Below are 18,050 nucleotides of genomic sequence, written 5' to 3' on the forward strand. Positions count from 1 at the left end.
ATTTGGAGTATTGTTGAATCCTGTATTTTGGAATGTTGGAACAGTATATGCTAGCTCAACATTTACTCGTTTTCTATTGTTGACAAAAAAAAGGAAAACTAAAAATCACCAACAGCACATCAGGAGCATGGAAAAAACAAATGAAAAAAAATGCTCCAGTGGTGCCCACGGCATAGGGCAGTGCACGTGGTTGTTCTCCAGCTATCGTGCGCTGGACAAATGCCCTCTTTCTTTTTCGAAGCATTGATTTTATACAGAAAATCCTTGTTGGATGATCTTGACTGCAGTATTTGTTAATATGACGTATCTGTAATCACGTTATTTTTCCCTACGTCATTCTTATTCGTGGATTGTATGCATATGGTTTAGGATTTTACATGTTTAGAGGTCCCTGCAAGTGTATGATAATGTACCTAGGCCATCCAGGTTCTAAAATTATTATCTCTCCTTTTAGCCCCTTTTAGCTCCAATAGATCCAAACAGATAAAAATATTTGGGGCTAAAGTGAATTAGCACCCCCTAAAAAATTAGTCTTCCAAGGAGTGCTTATTGGGGCTATTTCTGCATGGACCCCACTGAAAAGTTATTTTTCTTCTCACCCCCACGCATAGCCAATGATTGGGATATATATATATTTAGTCTTCAAATTAGTCTATGGATCCAAACAACTCTAGAGGCTAAATTTTATAGGACTAATTAAAGATCTAAACTTTAGTATTCAAATTAGCCTAAGGGCTAAAGATCCAAACAGGACCCTACTATACACCAAATTTATGTGCGCCTGACTGCCTGTGTTGTGAGGTTAGGGAGGATTTGTATCTGAATTTGTATGATTGTTCTAAATGGATCATATTTTAACTTTCTTGTAGCAAACCAATCGGACGGGCCGCGGACGGAAGAAGAACAAAAAACTGTGAAGACTACGTGGCTCGTAGTTTACGGGCTACCGGTGCACACTATAGGTTGTTAATGGATTAATGATATGCATGCTAGCTATCTTGCACACGATACATAGGTGTCGAATTATATAAATCGATTCGTGCAAACAACCGCAGCTATTGGATCCACATCCAAAACTCACACACTCTCTCCCTCCCTCCCGCCGCCTATGCCGCTGCCGCTTGCGCTCCACCCACTGCCGCTGCGTGCTACGCCGCCATCGCCCACCGCCTCACTGCGCCACTGCGCGTCCAACTCGCCGGAGAAGAAGGCGCCGAACTCGCAGGAGAAGAAGTGCCCTGTTCAACATTTTTTATTTTGGTATTTTCAAAATTTCGTGCTTTCAATTCAACATTTCATCTTTACAGCCTAAGGTTGTTAGTTCAGTCGGTCTGGTCGCAGCTAGCGGCACCTGCAGGTGGGGGTTCGAACCCCCACCAGGGCGGATTTCCCCTGCCTGTGGAGAAAAAAAACCCTCGCTGTGCTCTTGATGACTTGGGCTGTGTAGTCAGCCTGGGCCCGGTCCGGTAGGTAACGGTCCCAAGAACGTGGCACCAGACCCAGTGGGCTGAGTTGTCAGCTTGGGCCCGACCCATTGGGTAACGGTCCCAGGAACGTGGCACCAGACCCAAGCTCAAGAGCTAGGGTTCATGGGGTTTCTCGGCTGGGGTCCTGGGGTCAACTTGGCATCTTCTTAATTGAATGCCGCGGGGGGTGGTCTTTCCCCCGCCCGATCGAGTTTTTTTAACATTTCGTCTTTACAGCATCAATATTTAAAAAAATCAAAAGTATCAACATTTTAAAATCAAATGTTGAACCTGTTTAAGAAAAATATTAAGTTAATCCTATCAATATTTTTAGCAGCTATTTGACTAAAGTGGGTTTTGAAGATGAAAGGCTTATCTATCTTGCACAATTGCACAATATATACAGGAGCCTGTCCCCTTTGATCCGGGCTGAACCGTAACTGACTAGATCATCCACCACGCCGTCTTTAGGTCGTCTCGTCTTCTCCGATCCTTTTCATCTCCCCAAAATTGCAAAAGCAAAGAGACGCTCTCGGGTTCATCTCCGATATATACCAAGGTATGTACGGGATGACCTCTCGATTCCTACTACGTACTCTTCCTCTCGATACAGTCAAATGTGATTTGGTTTCATCACACTGGTAGGCCTACGTGATGATGATGCCTCGCTCATCTAGGGTTTTGCACTTATGCTATTAGATTGTTGCTTAATTTGACTTGTTGTTCGATCAGTTGTTAGTTCTATTTGCTTCGTGCTTAATTAGTTTTTTTACCCTAACATAAAAAAATCGGATCCTTGCATGGTTCGTTTCAAAAAAAAAAAACGGATCATTTAGAGTCGACTAGTAGTTTATGTATTGGTTGGCTTATTTAGATCTGTGTTTCCAGCCTTAAGAGCTGCCAAAAGGCCAAGAACGCTCAGAAAATTGAAAAGGGGTGATCATGAATTCATGATCAATATATATCTCGATTTTGGGCAGGTATCGTTAACCAGACAATGTTTATATCCTTGATTTACTAGCTATTTCCGTGTGTTATATTCTACTGAATCATGTCTCTACTAACTGCTTCTGTATGTTATTAATAATTTGGTACTGCAAAAATTACCCTGATTTCTGTAGCATTAAGGGCTATTGCCTTCAGTTCATTGGATCATGGAGTCTATGGATCAAAACAAGGAGGTCGCTTTGTCGCCGCAGCAGCGCGACCGGCTGCGTCTCATCCAGTTTCTTAGGTTTGCTCGGAAGCAGCGCGAGGATGGCCTCGCTGTTCCTGACTATAACATTCAGAAGGAGTCTACTCTTCACATGGAGCTCAGGCTGGGGAGAGGCATGATCCATGTCAAGACTTTGGCAGACACTACCTTGATGCTGGAGGTTGAGCTATCTGACACAGTTTTAGATGTGAAGAGAAAGATCCAGGACACGGACGGAATACCAATCAGGGAGCAGCGCCTCTTCTCCATGGGCAGGCAGCTCACAGACGAGAGAACCCTAGCCTACTACGCCATCCATAAGGGATCCAGCATGCACCTGGTAGTCTGGTGCTATTTGTTGGGAGGATATATTGATGGACCCGACTATTTGTCTTATTTAGATTACTTGCGTATGTGTGCATGGCGGCCGGTTTATTGGCCCTAGCTAGGGTATAAGACAATAATTTAATGCAAGATGCTTAAACATGGGTCTTTGAAGTGAGAGAATGTTATGGCATCTTTTAAGCACCTGCAAAAAAGTTAACCCTTCCTTTGCAAATGGGTGCTTAAATAAGCTTAAAGATATATTTGTCTTAAAGTTTTTTTTCTCTCCCTCTAAGTGTCCCCATTGTTGTGCTTTTTACAGCCTGAGAGGTCTGTGTGCCAGGAGAGCTTGCCAAGCACATTATTGATGCTGTAAAACTGTTCTTGAACCTTTTTTCTGTTCTAACTCTCAAGGCATATAGGCTGGAGTTGTCCTTGGAATTCCAAGAAAATGTGCTCCCTCCATTTTTACAAATATGGGTGTTTCCCATGTGTGCTCACCATAATGCAATTCTAGCCATACTAGTAGGCTCCCTCCAATTGATTATCTACTCCATAATGCAATTCTACTCCATTCCTATGTGTAACATGTTACAGTCAAGATATATCCTTTTTTTTTTGCGAAAGAGTCAAGATATATATCTTTTATAGGTGATGTCTGTTGAAGGTTTAGAAACAAGCATGCAAACAGACTATACTGTGAAGGTAACTAATGCCCAACAAAGAAGGTTCAAGATCCCCTGAAAATTTAGAAAGATTGGTTGTGCATCTTTATTGCCCTACAAATCATGGGACCAGACTATGCAAATCACCCTGGTTAAGGTATACTCTTAACAGAAAATGGCATTGTTCTGAAAATAATATATTCATTAAAAAACAATCCTAGCCTCTCTACCTTTCTGTTGACTCCAATCGAACCTACCTTTTTATGCAGAAATGCATTTTTTTCAAATCTGGAAAATAAATCTTATATCCTGCCTTACCACATTGTTGGATACACATAATAGCTAAGCTACACATTAAGGGTGCAATTTGCAAGAAATAATAGCAATAGTTTTGTGAAAAGACCATTAAATACCAACTGTTAATATGAAGCCATCGGATGTAAATTAAAGTACAGACAGGGTAATCGAAAATTTTACTATCAGAAACTAAGAATTCTTTATTCTTCCAAACTTATGTATAGTTCTTGCCAAAAAAAAAGGATCAACAGCAATACTGAAACCATATACTGGAGAGACACAATTTTGTTATCATTTATCAATTCTGTGCTAAACAGCCTAAACTCAAAGCATCTCAAGTTGCCACATCTTGCTGGGGAGGTTTCAAGCCGTATGGCCTCAGACCTACACACATTACTGTCACATTTCAATTGATACAGCGAAGCCCCCAGAGTTCACAGAAATACAGTTGCCAGGAGATATAGATACTAACTTTTGCAGGCCAACAGACAAAATGGAGTTGGAGAATGGCTGCCACTCTACTTGGTTACATTATCAACTCCAAACTTGGACAGCAGGGAAGTTTTCCACCAATGCAGCCAGGCTTAAATATACCTGAACCATTATTCAGTCAGCGAGTCAGTTACACCATGACAAGATCAGTTGGAACCAAAGTTGGGTTCTCCTGATGCAAAGCATAAATCTTGTCGGTCATTCCTTCCTTCCGATAAGCTTCCACCAAGATAGAGTATGTCATGGCATCCGGATCACACTGCTTATGCTTCATGTGCATGAAGACCCTCTCCATCTCCATAAGATCATCTGCTTTTGCACATGCACCAAGAATAGCATTGTGGAAAGACGTATCTGTGGGCACACCAAGTCTCTCAGCAAGCTTAACCATGCCCACAACCTTATGAAAAAAACCTGCTTTGCTGAATCCATTTATTAGACAACAGAAGGTCTTTGTATCTGGCTTCATCCCCTCAGAGCGCATCTGGTTAAATGTGTGTTCCATGTTTTTGGCATCACCCGCCTCAGCAAATGCTTCAATCACGTTGTTGTATGTGGCAGTGGTCCATGGAAATGCTAGTTTGCGCATGTACTCCATGACTGCAGACATCTTATCGTACATCCGTTTCTTCCCATAGGCGCCAATGAGAATGTTCAGCGTGCGAGTTTCCGGTTCAATGCCATAGCTTCGGAATTTCTCATACCATTTCTCCATCGCTTCCACCTGCCCCCTGTTTCCAAACAGGCTTAGGATAATGTTCATTGTCCAGACATCCGGCTTGCAGGTCGTGCTGTCGAGCATGTCAGAGAGCACTCTTTCCATGTCATCTAACCGTCCAGCCTTTCCATACCCACTGAGGACAATGTTCTGCGTGACCGTGTTGGGTGATATCAAGCGCTCAGCCATGTCTTTGTACATGGCTTCAACAAGGTCAAATCTGGTGGCATCGACACAGGCCTTGATGATGGTGCTGTAGGTGTAGACGTCAGGCTGGCACAGTGGAGAGGCCTTCATGTCTGTGAGGAGCTGGAGTGACTCATCCAGTAAGCCACAGCGGCAGTAGGCCCCAATCAAGGCGGTGTAGAGCTCAGGGGTGGGTTGGCATCCTTGTTGCAGCATCTCGTCGAATAGCTGGCGCGCTTGGGCGGCCTGGCCCGATCTGCCAAGCAGCACGATGAGCTTCATGTAGGTGCCCTCTTTCGGATGGTAGAAAGGCTGCTCCTTGAGCATCTCGAAGACCTTCAAGTACCAATTTACCATCGGCGTCAGCATCAGCATTGCGAATTCCTTTCCTCAAACAAGAAATTGATACTAACTACAGAAGGGTTGTTGGAGATGATGCGAGCAATTCAAGCAAGGGAAACCAAATGTAACGGGGTGGCGTTCACCTGCAGCGCTTCTCGCCAGTTCTTGGAGTTGATGCTGTCGGCGAGGGCCTCGGTGACGGTGCACGCCCACGCCTTGGCGTCCGCGCGGGCGTCCAGCCGCTTCTTGACGTTCTTCAGGGGCGTCCTCGACGCCTTCGAGTCCGGGGGCGCGGCGGTGCCCGGGAACTCCCCCGCCTTCCAGTGCCGCTTCTCCTGCGGTGGGCCGGGGCGGCCGCCGTCCCTGCCGGCGGCGGCCCCCGCCGGGAACTCCCCCGCCTTCCAGTGCCGCTTCTCTTGCGGCGGGGCGGCGCGGCCGCCGTCCCTGCCGGTGGCGGACCCCGCCGGGAACTCCCCCGCTTTCCAATGCCGCTTCCGTTCCGTGAGTTGGGCTGACTCCGAGGGCCGGCGCTTCTCCTGCGGCGGGGTGAGGCGGCCGCCGCCGTACCTTCCAGCTGCCGAAGACACCCCCACCTCCCCTCTCCCCGGCACCCCGAGCCCCGGCCGGAGAAGACGCGGCGGCGGCACTCGAGAGTTGGAGAAGAGAGCAGAGCCGGGAGAAAGGGAAGCGGTGTAGGCCGGCGAACCCATTGCGAGGCGTGTACTAGATTGAAGAGAGAGAAGGACGGGCGGAGAAAAATGGTTGCTTAGCAGGCCGCGCGCCGGCGCCGTCCACGGACGGGTGCTCGCCGCCGCACCGAGCGCGCCATTGACAGGTTTACGAAGCTAGGAGCGGGGAGGGATGAGAGCGAATTCAAGCTTGCACCTCCGCCGCAGCGCCGGCCGCTCTCGAATCCACACGCCGAGCTCGCCGAGGGAGATGGCCGGCGAAGCGGGGATGAACAGAGGGAGATGCAGAGGGGATAAGGGTCAAACCGTCAAAGAGAAGATAGGTAGGACTGCCCCCTCTGACGTTGTGGGCCCACAGGTCAGTGTTCTTTTAGCTATGAAAAAAAATCTATAGGATTATGGCCCACTTGTCATTGAGTTGCAGCTCGAACCACATGTATTATCCAGAAGGTTTGGTGAATCATATGCCACGGAACTAATGCAATCCAAATACCGTAAACTAAACTTTTCACTTTTCACAAATGTTCAGAAATCAGAATTCAGAGCTTGTTCTCCAAGAGCGTGAAAAAGTTTGACCCAACAAGTTTCTGCAGTCAAAATATTCATTGTCGATCATGCTTTTCTGCCATGCTAAAAGCACAGGACGAGACACAGGTTTACAGTTACCAGCTTATAGCTTCTGCTCACCACCATACTGTTACAGGCATACCTAAAGTGTGTCTGTATCATGCACCTAAAACTAGAAACCACAGGGCATCTGTAAGAAACTAGGACAGCAGCGCGCTACGCCGCGCCCAGCTCGAAATGGGCTGCAGCATTGTCTCTGGGCTGTGACATTGTCTCTGGGCTGGACCACTACCTGTGTGATGGTGCGAGGCGGCGCGGCAGGCCCCGGGGGCCCGAGGCGGCGCATCCGCGGGAGCTCCGCGCCGCAACTCCAGGGGCCGCGTCGGGCATCCCTGTCCCTCTCCGCGGAACAGGCACACGTGTCGCTCGGTGAGCAACGGAGTGCTCCCAGGCGCCCTTCTCCACGCTGTATAGAAGTTAGTATATATATATATATATATATATATATATATATATATATATATATATATATATATATATATTAAAAACCAAGCAATTGTGGTAATAACTATGCATGAGTGCAGTTAGCTGATTGTCTTCCTAAACCTATTTTCCTTGCACAATCAATGTGGCAAATATTTCATTCTGGAGTACCAAAAAAATTAATAAGTTTTCTGCAAAAAAAAAATGTGGGTTCAGTATAAGTTCTATCCAATCAGTTTCAAGCCATAAAGTAACATGGTGGACATGCAATGTTTGCAGACTTCTATTTTCATATGCTAAGATTCCTGGGAAACAATACTTTCACATAAAGAAGTATATTCATTTTGATCTCTGATTGCAAGCTCAAGTTCTGAAACAGAGAGAGCGCAAAGCTCAAGTAAGCTTCACACTGACTAGGAAGGAAGTTACTAACTTCAGAGCTGTCAGCGACTCCTAAACCGACTAGGAAGGAAGTTACTAACTTCAGAGCTATCAGCGGCGACTCCTAACTACTCCTTACACCAAAGATTCAAAGAGCTATCCTGTTGTTGGCACTGATCAAACTGATCAGCCTCCCCCTCAGTCGCGCACACAACTCTCTCTTTCTCACTCAATGGAACACATACAAAGAGAAGAAGACTGACGGAGGAAGAAGATGAACAACACGCAAGGAAATTTCTGCACCGCACACCAGCGCACACAACACGAACGCTTGTATTTCACTAATCAAGTGCTCTTCATACACCACTGATTACAGGACTTATAAACATACACGCACCACGTCCGGCCGCACGACTCTGGCCAGGCACTCCGTGGCTTCACCACAATCTGAAGTTCCTACATGCAAGCCATTACTTGCATGCGGATCACTACTAACACATGCAGACCACCGTTAGCTAGTTGATTTAGGCCGTACCTCCAAGCCACCATGCTGGTGCATGGAGTCATTAACATGAAGGTCGTGACCTCTCTAATCAAACTAACTCACGCATGCACTTGCTAACACACTAACATAACACGACTAATGACTCAAAAGGATAAACAACAAGATTAAGTCTAACATATTCCACCACACAACATAATTATGCCATCTACTATCTCCAGTAGACACTTCTTTCTTGATTTTAGAAGACCTTGCATCGGAATTTTCATGTACTCGAAGCAGCAACTCCTAGTCCCACACCCGTAGAGACAGCCCCCAGTGCTGCAAAAAAAACACATATATTCAGCAAACTGAGAAATCAAGTTGCCACAACTAATTTTTGTCAGCAACCACAATATGCAACCTTAAATGGCTAACTAAACAACTCTAGTTTATTATCAACAGCTCCGCAAGAAAATAACCACATATGCAAAACACTAATGGACATGATTTCTTTCTTCATTTAGCATAGATAACACCACTCACATACATGAATGGGCATGATCTCTTTCTTCATTTGTCATACATAACATCATTCACATTTCTGATCTGTTAAAGTAACACTGCCAGACAAATATCTGGAGTGCAGAAGCTTAAGTAGGCAATGACCTTTTACGTTTCTCTTGCCGTATACTACCTTGGCTTAGCTAACTTTAGAACAATCATCAGGATTAAATCATTTGTCTGGAACATGTATGGTACGCAATATATTTCTTGGTTGACTGCATCAGCAGAGGATCATTGGTGAATGCTTGCCTCTGAATTCTCACCAACCAAACAGCAGTAAATTATATGCCCTTGAGTTTAGCAGCAATATTACCATCCATTTGGATGGTGTAAGAAACATACAGATGAGATCTAATACATTAGCATGATTGAAGATAGGGATAGCACATCTGGAGTGTGGAGGCTCATCAGAGTTATTACTTTTTTAATATCTCTCCTACGGCATACCTTGCTAGCCTAGGCTAAGTTGTAGGAACCCTACCATCTGAGACATTTAGGTAATCAGCTCGGTTTGATATCAGATTGCAATGTTGCACTTTCATGAATTCGTTATTATTGAGCCTTTTGTCCAAATTTCATGCTTGTAACTAAATTATTGCTCGTTTATAACATTGTTATAAAACCAAAATCCATGCAAAGCTGTACCTGGAATGAAGAAGCTCATGTAAGGAATAACACAGTTGATGCGTTTGCCCTCAAAAACCTTCTTCACCTCATAGGTCTTTGTATCAATTGTATAGAGCACACTGTCCGCCATCAAGAAAATCACATCGATGCCATCTGCGAAGCCAACCACATCAGGTGGGGTCAAGAAGGCATAACTAGGGAGCAGCGCCTCAAGCTCAATGACCCTGTTCTCTGTCCACCCAGCATCCACTTCAGGACCAGCCTTCTTCCACATGCAGAGCTTGGATTCATGTACGGTGGCTAATCCTAGCCCATTGTCGAGCACGACAGGCCGCCACGAGCGGTATGTAAATGGCAGTGGATCTACAGACATTTCGTGCGATTCCAAGTCATACTTTACAAGTGATTTGCTGGCCAGACACCCGAAGTAGAGTGCATTCCCCACAAGCACGCTGGGCGTCATATCGACATGTCTAGTGGGCTGCTCTGTGGAAATTGGGTCGCTCCATGTACCAGCATCGGATGAATAGGTGCAGATGATCAGCTCCCCAGGAGCACGATAGGCCATGTAAACCACTAGGAAAGGTCCACGGTGGCAATCGAGGTGATGGCAGCGGCCGCAGAGAACCGCCGCAATCCAGACTATGTAGCCTTGCCCTTGCAGACGGGGAAGGGGCACCTGGTGCTTGTGGTTGGTGATGGGGTCCCAGACCATGAGGAACTTTGAAACTCTATGGCTGCGCTTCCTCTTCTGCGACGCGTTGGTCGCGCCTCGCGCGCGCGATGAATAGACACCCCCCCCCCCCCCCCCCTTCTATGGCAGTTGAGGAGGACACGGCCGTGGCGGGCGTCGAGCGCGCGGCAGAGGAGGAGGTCGGCGCCCGGCGAGCGGAAGGCGGCGGCCGTGGTGGGCACGAAGCAGGAATATGGTCTGTCGGCGTCGGTTAGAATCCCACTCAAACTGGGCACGATGTTGCCGACGAACCCCAGCATGGGCGGCGTGCGGTGGGGCTCGCGGAACCTGCGCCGGAACCCGGGGCCGCAGATGAGGCGGAGCCAGGGCTTGCAGACGAGGGCGGCGCGGACGAGGAGCGCGGGCTCGTGCCGCGGGAAGCGGAGGAGGACCTCCTCCTGGAGCTCCTCCAGCGGCGGCGGCGGCGGCATGTTGGCTGGATCTGGTTGGGGGTTTCGTCGGTGGAGAGGAAAAAGGACTGAACCCTAGCCCCAACGGCCCAGCTGCTTTCGGCCCAACCAGGCTGTCGTCGACTGGCAGGTGGGGCCTCACGACTCACGACTCGACTGCGAGTTGACGCCCAAGCGCGGTGTAAACGGGGCTTCTTGCCAATTTGGTGTCCATGGCGCCGGGGCTTTTCATCAGCACTAGAACATTCGGCGCGCCCCGTTCCGGTATTAATGTTTTGGCTATCTTTAGTAGAAGAATAATCAAATGCATATAGATTCAATTTTTAATAGTAATGTAAATGATAAATAAGGAAAGATCAACCTAACAATTTGCACATAATTCCGCCGATTAACTGAAGACGTGTAATAATACATGGATGGTCAAAAAAAAAGTTAATAGATCGAGCTAATTTAAAACTGTTGGCAGTGGCAGCGACAATAGTTCACATAGAGATAACATTATTCAGGTCGATATATAACAAAAATAAATAAAAGCACAACCAAAAGCACTCAGATTACAACTTCCACAATAGTGTGACACATGGTTGGAAATACCTCGGCCATAATAACTTAGAATAATATATTTGACTTCCTCTTGGTGCTCTTCAAGTACGTGCACCTCGCCTGCAAAAATAAACGTCAAAGACAAGTCAACTTGTGTTGTGAGAAGGGTACTATTTTTAGTTATCTCATATTGTGGATGAGGTATTGGATTACTGACTGGGTATTAACATTGCACACCACTGTGCCTCCTCTACCTTCTTCTCTGCGTGTCTCCACACGAGCTTCTTATTTGCGCTCGACCTCGTCTGATGCCTCCCTCCATAGTCCATTCCTCGCAGCTACCTCGTGCTGGTAGCGGCAGCGTAGACTGGGATGGGGAACCACGATGCGACGCCGTGAAGGAAGGGGACTTCTATTCTCAGCGTGTCCAACTTGTTGCTATGTTATCGCAGAGCACAACTCCCACCACTGCTACATACACAACCCATGTATAGTGGAAACGCGTATGGACGTGTTAATTAAGATTAGCAAAAACACTTGGTAAAAGAAGTGTATTTCATAAACAATAATTTCAAATATAATATAATTTATATTATTATATTTCAAATGATTAGGTCTTAAAATAAGATCCGCATTTAAATATATTCGGATGATTTTTTTAATTAGAACAATTTGGTGGCGAAGCTAGAACAAATTTCATTACAAATATTGGTATACCTAAATAATATAAATTGTTGAAAAATAAGGGAAATAGAAATAGAAGGAAAGAAATAGGAAAGAGAAGAAAAAACAATATAAATAAATAAAAGAAGAAAATAAATAGAAAATAACAAGATTTATTACGTTCTTATCACTAATCACTAATATAGTGTAGATGTTAATTGGGAACATGCAACTTTATTTTGTAGAATTAATAGCTGATCATTTAAGCTTCTATTCATCATCATAACTCGGTCAAAGTTTTTACCAGATGCTATTTAAAATATTTATAATAAATTGACTATTGAGAATAAGAAAAGAGAAGCATAGGCTAAGCAAAGCACAATATATTAGGGATACCTAATATAATTTTTTTACATTTTTTCAAGAAAATTCCAAGTAGATGCTCTTTAACTCATTTATATTATTAAAATTCATGGTAGTCATGCTAGGGCGCGCAAAGCGTGCTTAATGTTCTAGTGAGAGAAAGGCACACGGAAGGTGAAGAGATATGGGGGCCACTGCATACTACCTGCTCTTCTCATGGGTGCTGTGTTCACACCAGCTTTTTTTATCAACGTGGCGATCCCTAAAGGTATGAGCTATGAGCACCTCCGTGAATTGCGGCCGTGGGAGCAGGAGCTAGCACGTTTTTTTTTTTAAAAAAAACTACCTGCGGGGTAAGATCGCCCCCACGGCATTGTTTGAGAAGTAGAATGACCTTCTCACAGCAGACCAAGAAAACCCCCGAACCCCTGCCCCACCCGTACACGGGGGCCCGTCGCCTTGTGAATTAGACCGGGCTCCACAGTGCTTTGGACATGAGGCAGGCGAGGGTTTTTTTTACCCGCAGGCAGAAATTCGTCCCGACCAGGGATCGAACCCACAACCTGCGGGGTGCCGCCGGACTGCCGTGGACCAACTGGTCCGACATCCTTTGGCTAGCAGGTTTTAAAAAACCCGATTGCAAACAACACTGCAACCATCTGAATAGAGAGATACAGCACAGAGAGACTTCTAAATCAAGCGTCTAGACTACTAATTTCAAACGTACCCTTGGTGCCATCGTGCAATACAAACGATTTCGGCAAGCATCACACAAAAACAAGTAGGCAGCTAGCTAGCTCATTGAACACAACAAGCAGCCTGAGCAAGCCAGAACACAGAGTACACCAATCACCACCTCAGCATTGCAGCCTAATAAACTGACGGCCTATCTGCCATCCAGCATAGCCATATCCGTTCCTTCTTCCGGGGGGGGGGGGGGGGGGGGGGGGGGGGGGGGGGGGGGTCATCAGTACTCGGACGGTGAGATGACATCATCAATCTTGAGTATCATCTTCACCACCTGGGTGGCGAGCAAGATCTGCTGCTGCTTGCCGATCAGCGTCTCAAACACGTTCTGTTCTTTCATGTCGTTGGTGCCCACGTCGTTGCAGTCTATCCCACAGTGGGGGTTGCTCTCCTGCAAAGGTGTGCAGCAATCGGATGTCATCAGAGTTTCCAAACAACAATTCAGAAGGAATGAAACAGCAAGAGCCAAAAGCTACAGTACAAATAGATTAAGATAACAATAACCAAGGGTACCAGCAACAGCATCAGGTATCGTGTAGCCATACTATGAATGAATGCACTTATTCCTTATTGGTAGTATCAGGGCCACAGCAGCTAAGAAAACAGATTCAAAGAAAAGGGTGTACAAGTCCCATACCTTAACTTGCTGAGCTTTTACTGCAGTTAAGGTATCAATTGGTGGCAAACCACTATTTTCAGCCAAGGCTAGTGGAACAGCATCTAATGCATCAGCAAATGACCTGATAGCATACTGTGAAAAAACACACACACAATCAGAAGGTACAAATTGCATCCTTATTCAAAGAGAAGCTCCAAAGTCAACACATACCTGCTCAACTCCAGGGTGCCGATCTGCAGCAGCTTCAACAGCAATTGAGCAAGATATCTCTGCTGAACCGCCACCATACACAATTGAGTTATTGCGGATCAAATTCCTTGCCACACAAAGAGCATCATGAAGACTGCGCTTAGTCTCCTCAATCATCATTTTGTTTCCTGCATAGCAGCAGTTGGTTTTATCATAAACTCAAATCAGGAATTATCCTTAAGCATAGGCGATAAATGGAATTAACTATTTAAGATATAATCTGAGTAAAACTGTAACAGCCAGCATAGTTTTAAAATGTTTGTTATCCTCCATCAAATGATTATCTAAGTACCACTGCACATATTTGTGTATAATCTGGGTTCCTGATGCAGGGTAAATACTAAAAGTTGTTTGAGGCAAAATTCTTGATTGGGCAGTGAAATCACCACATAGCATAAAAAAAATTGAAACAGGAGAATTTCACCTATTGAATATATAATGTCAAAGTATATAAACAGAAAGTGGTTTCCCCTACTGACTATAGCATCAAATTTTATAGAAGATTTACAAGCATTTTCACTTTATCTGTTATGAATTATGAAGTATCTCCAAATCAGATTAAAAACTGATGTTGATATGAAAGAAGGAAACATGAGGACATACCACCACGAATGAAAATAGTTACAGCTCTGGAATTGGCACACTGCTCAATGTAAAGCATCCGGTCCTTTGTAGTTCCGAAGGACTTCTCTCGGACTAATCCAGCCTATTGAAAAATGGAAAGGGAAAATATGTAACAGGTTGTCACTTGCAATAAAATAAAGATGACAGCAGGCTATTTTCTACGTACGGTAAAAATAAAATTATACAGGTATTTCAACTGGTGTGGTGTCAGAAACCAAAGCTACACCCAACATCTAAGGTACCAATAATGGCATGATAGATCTTAATAAAGGTTAGTATTCAGTTAATTGCCAGCTAAAAGTCTAATCACCTTCACAAACTTCACAAAAACCAGTAAAAAGTCAAGTGTATATACAATAGCAGCTCAACAATAATTTGCTCATTATACAGAGTCAGAGACAATAAAGCATTTATTTTAAAATACAGATAACTAGAAAGGCAAGCACTGTGGGCACAAAATGATATCTAGTGTAAGTGTGTAACAATAAAGAGTGATACCTTCCCAAGCTTTTCAGGACTCAACTCTTGGAATCTCGGAACAATACGTCCTCCTGCAGTCAGTTATGTTAGGTACTGCCTTCACGAGCCACTAATAGTCACAAACCAAATTAAACAGTGAGATATAGGAGTATGTTGACCTGTAGCAATGGCAATCAATTCCAATTCAACACCACCAACCCATCTGACAGCTGGCAGATTTCTGTGCATCAACAAATGATTGGCTTCATCATCGAAACCCCATTGACAAATAACCAGGGTCGCACCAACATCCTACAAAAAAAAGAATTGAATGGCATTTTAGCAAAAAAATACGCCATTTGTTCATAATAACAAACAATAACTGGAATAGGATGTATTTCAAAATGTATCACTGCAATTACTATTAAACCATGGGAGATAAATGAAAATGGAATGTAAGAAAAATAACAACATAATTACATAAATATTTTGATTACAGATCACACATCCAGATCAACATGACAGATATGCATGTTCATCTGTACAAAACATTATCACTCAGGTTAGGTATCAATAGCATATCTATGTTATTAAAACAGTTTAGAGTTTACCTTGCACTTCTGAACCATTTCATCAAAGTATTTCTGCTCTTGCTCACGCAGCGTCTGGAATTTCTCTACAGTGTCAATGTCGACCTTATGCTTTGTCTTCGGCTTCGGGGGCTCGAATGGGCATGTCAGAATGGCAATCTTAGCATCCTCAATTCTCTTTGGCATTTGCGGGTGGCTCATATCTTTGTCAACAACAATTCCATATATCAGTTCAGTGTCCTCCAGCTTACCACCAACCTTGCCCTCTACTTTAATTAAATCCAAGTTAACATCCTTCCTCTCCAAATCGGCAACCGCAAGGACTGCTTTCACAGCAATCTCTGCTAGTGCCCGCTTGCAACGGTTAACACTGCAGAATAAGAACAATGGAGACATCATATATACTGTTTCGTATGTGAATCTACTGGAATGATTGTGAAGCAGTAGAAAACATGTTTTATGGTAAAAAAAACGGCGGGTGCAAAAAATTCACACTAGGTGCAGAACTATATATTAGTTGATAATGTTCTAAATACTAAAGCAAGGGGAAAGAAAGTTCAGATATGAATCACTGATTACATGGGAGGACAAATGAAATCTTCTAACCTAAGTTCTATTACGCTGGCTCGGGAAAAGCCTCAAAAGTTTCAGGCTTAACAGTGATTTTTTCTGTTGTACAAAAAAAACAAGTGGCACAGAAATGGGCAAAAGAAAATTTTCCTCTATGATACTCTGATAACATATGTAGGGATTACTAAACAATAACCATAAGGGCAAATGAAATTAATAAGTTTGACTTACATCTTGGACGATAGAGTTGTCATGCAGGTCTGAACCAGTGGCTCGATATTGTCTGCACTGAACTCAAACTTGTGGGAGATGCGCTCTAGGTGTTCAAAAGCTATCCTTGACGCCATCTCATAGCCTTCAGCCACCCTAATTGGGTGAATACCACGTTCCAGAAGCTTCTCAGCCTGCTCCAGGAGAGCCCCTGCCATGACAACAACCCCGGTGGTACCATCCCCGATTTCATAGTCTTGACTGCGGGACAGCTCCACCATCAGCTTTGCAATCTGGTTGTCAACATCCATCTGCTCCAGGATGGTTGCCCCATCATTTGCTGGCAATTCACAAGGGAGAATTTTCAGTGAACAGAGTAAAGGAAGATTGAGATAGCTTATTTATGTAACTGAAAGCCAGTGAACACCGAGATGGCACCTCCCCCTTCAGTAAAAAAAAAAAAAAACTAGAGCTCGACATCAACAACTCCTGTGCTAACTGAGCCATGGCACAGATCCTAAACTGTAGGGGCGCCTCACTTGCATGGAGGCATCTAACTTGGGGCAGCAGCTTGCAAAACTAGGTTGGTACTAAAATGAGATTCTGAACAACTACAGGAAACGGCAAGTCGCCAACAAACTTGACGCCGCCTTGACAGGATCAAGAGCCCCAGCACGAGCAAAGGTCCTGCGAAACCTAGATCCAAGCCCAGCACGCGCCACTAAAACCCTAGCCCCCCAAAACGCGACCCAAGCTGAACTAGGAGCTACCCTACACGTACTGGGGGAGAAGAAGAAGAAGAAGAAAAAGGGCAGCGAAGCAGATGCATACTTATGGTGACGTCGCCGTCGGGGGACTGGAGCATCTTGTCCATGCCCTTGGGTCCGAGCGAGGTGCGGAGGATCCGCGCGACGGCCTTGCCGGCGGCGATGTTGGCCTTCTGCGCGTCGAGGCCGCGCAGGCGCGTCTTCTTCTCCTGCTCCCGGAGGATGATGAAGGGGCGCCCGAACTCGTCGAAGGCGAGCGCCATGGCCGGCGCCCGGTGGATCGGAGGGGCGGCGGCGGCGGGGGGTGGAGTGCGGGCGGGGAAGGAGGAGCCGAGTGTGGTGGAGTTTCTAGAGGTAGGGGGGAAATTCTCTATTGGGCCTAGGTCCTCGCTATTTGTGGGCCTCACATGGATGGACTTTGGTGGTGACAGGCCCGGCCCGGCCCTCCATTCTGGGCTCAAATGCTCCGTCCGGACCTCCTGCCTTTTCTCTCCTTTCTTGGGAATCATATTGGTTTTGGGCTCAAATCCTATGAAACCAAGTTTATGTCACACACCCATAAAAAAGTTTATTAATCTTAATAAAAAAAATAGAAAAAGTTTATGTCACACACAACAGCTTGCCTCTGAGAAAAAAATATCAGCAGGCGTGGGATGGATATTGATACCAGATGCCCTGTGCTGGAGATTGGATGAAGATGGTGAGGAGCATTGCTTCCTCAAATGCATATATGTCAAGGAGTGCTGTGCTAGAGAGCTTTGAACCTGAAAGATGTCAGGATCAGCTTATGTGAACAGGCCAGGTATCTGAGGGGTTGTTTGAATCCAGAGGCTAATCTTTAGACCATGTCACATCAAAGAGAATCTTGATATTTTAAAGTATTAAATAAATATTAATTATAAAACTAACTCTGGGGCTAAACTGCGAGACGAATCTAATGATGTATATTAATTCATGATTAGTGGATGGTTATTATAGCATTATTGTAGCAAATTATGGATTAATTTGGTTCATTAGATTCGA

The 18,050-nt window shown here is 45.0% G+C and overlaps 4 protein-coding genes across 4 annotated transcripts; 1 reads left to right on the top strand and 3 right to left on the bottom strand.

Annotated features, from left to right (window-relative positions):
- Window positions 1–2,620: 2,620 nt before the first annotated feature.
- Window positions 2,621–3,361, top strand: LOC120659231 (polyubiquitin-like). Its single transcript, XM_039937293.1, has 2 exons — window positions 2,621–3,001; window positions 3,308–3,361. The coding sequence occupies exons 1-2, from the start codon at window positions 2,621–2,623 to the stop codon at window positions 3,359–3,361; spliced, it is 435 nt and encodes a 144-aa protein (XP_039793227.1).
- A 755-nt stretch (window positions 3,362–4,116) lies between these two features.
- Window positions 4,117–6,688, bottom strand: LOC120660359 (pentatricopeptide repeat-containing protein At3g06430, chloroplastic-like). The gene is made up of 2 exons (XM_039938862.1): window positions 5,829–6,688; window positions 4,117–5,679 (listed from the first exon to the last, which is right to left on the bottom strand). The coding sequence occupies exons 1-2, from the start codon at window positions 6,393–6,395 to the stop codon at window positions 4,570–4,572; spliced, it is 1,677 nt and encodes a 558-aa protein (XP_039794796.1). The 5' UTR covers window positions 6,396–6,688; the 3' UTR covers window positions 4,117–4,569.
- Window positions 6,689–9,445: 2,757 nt separating this feature from the next.
- Window positions 9,446–10,681, bottom strand: LOC120659237. Its single transcript, XM_039937307.1, has 2 exons — window positions 10,276–10,681; window positions 9,446–10,159 (listed from the first exon to the last, which is right to left on the bottom strand). The coding sequence occupies exons 1-2, from the start codon at window positions 10,642–10,644 to the stop codon at window positions 9,446–9,448; spliced, it is 1,083 nt and encodes a 360-aa protein (XP_039793241.1). The 5' UTR covers window positions 10,645–10,681.
- Window positions 10,682–12,877: 2,196 nt separating this feature from the next.
- Window positions 12,878–17,383, bottom strand: LOC120660366 (T-complex protein 1 subunit epsilon). The gene is made up of 10 exons (XM_039938875.1): window positions 17,092–17,383; window positions 16,282–16,600; window positions 15,502–15,850; window positions 15,070–15,202; window positions 14,930–14,982; window positions 14,411–14,513; window positions 13,769–13,935; window positions 13,577–13,690; window positions 13,157–13,330; window positions 12,878–13,125 (listed from the first exon to the last, which is right to left on the bottom strand). Exons 1-9 carry the CDS (start codon window positions 17,288–17,290, stop codon window positions 13,160–13,162), a joined length of 1,608 nt encoding a protein of 535 aa, XP_039794809.1. The 5' UTR covers window positions 17,291–17,383; the 3' UTR covers window positions 12,878–13,125; window positions 13,157–13,159.
- Window positions 17,384–18,050: the final 667 nt, after the last annotated feature.

This window comes from Panicum virgatum, chromosome 2K, assembly GCF_016808335.1.
Source record: "Panicum virgatum strain AP13 chromosome 2K, P.virgatum_v5, whole genome shotgun sequence".
Taxonomy (NCBI): domain Eukaryota; kingdom Viridiplantae; phylum Streptophyta; class Magnoliopsida; order Poales; family Poaceae; genus Panicum; species Panicum virgatum.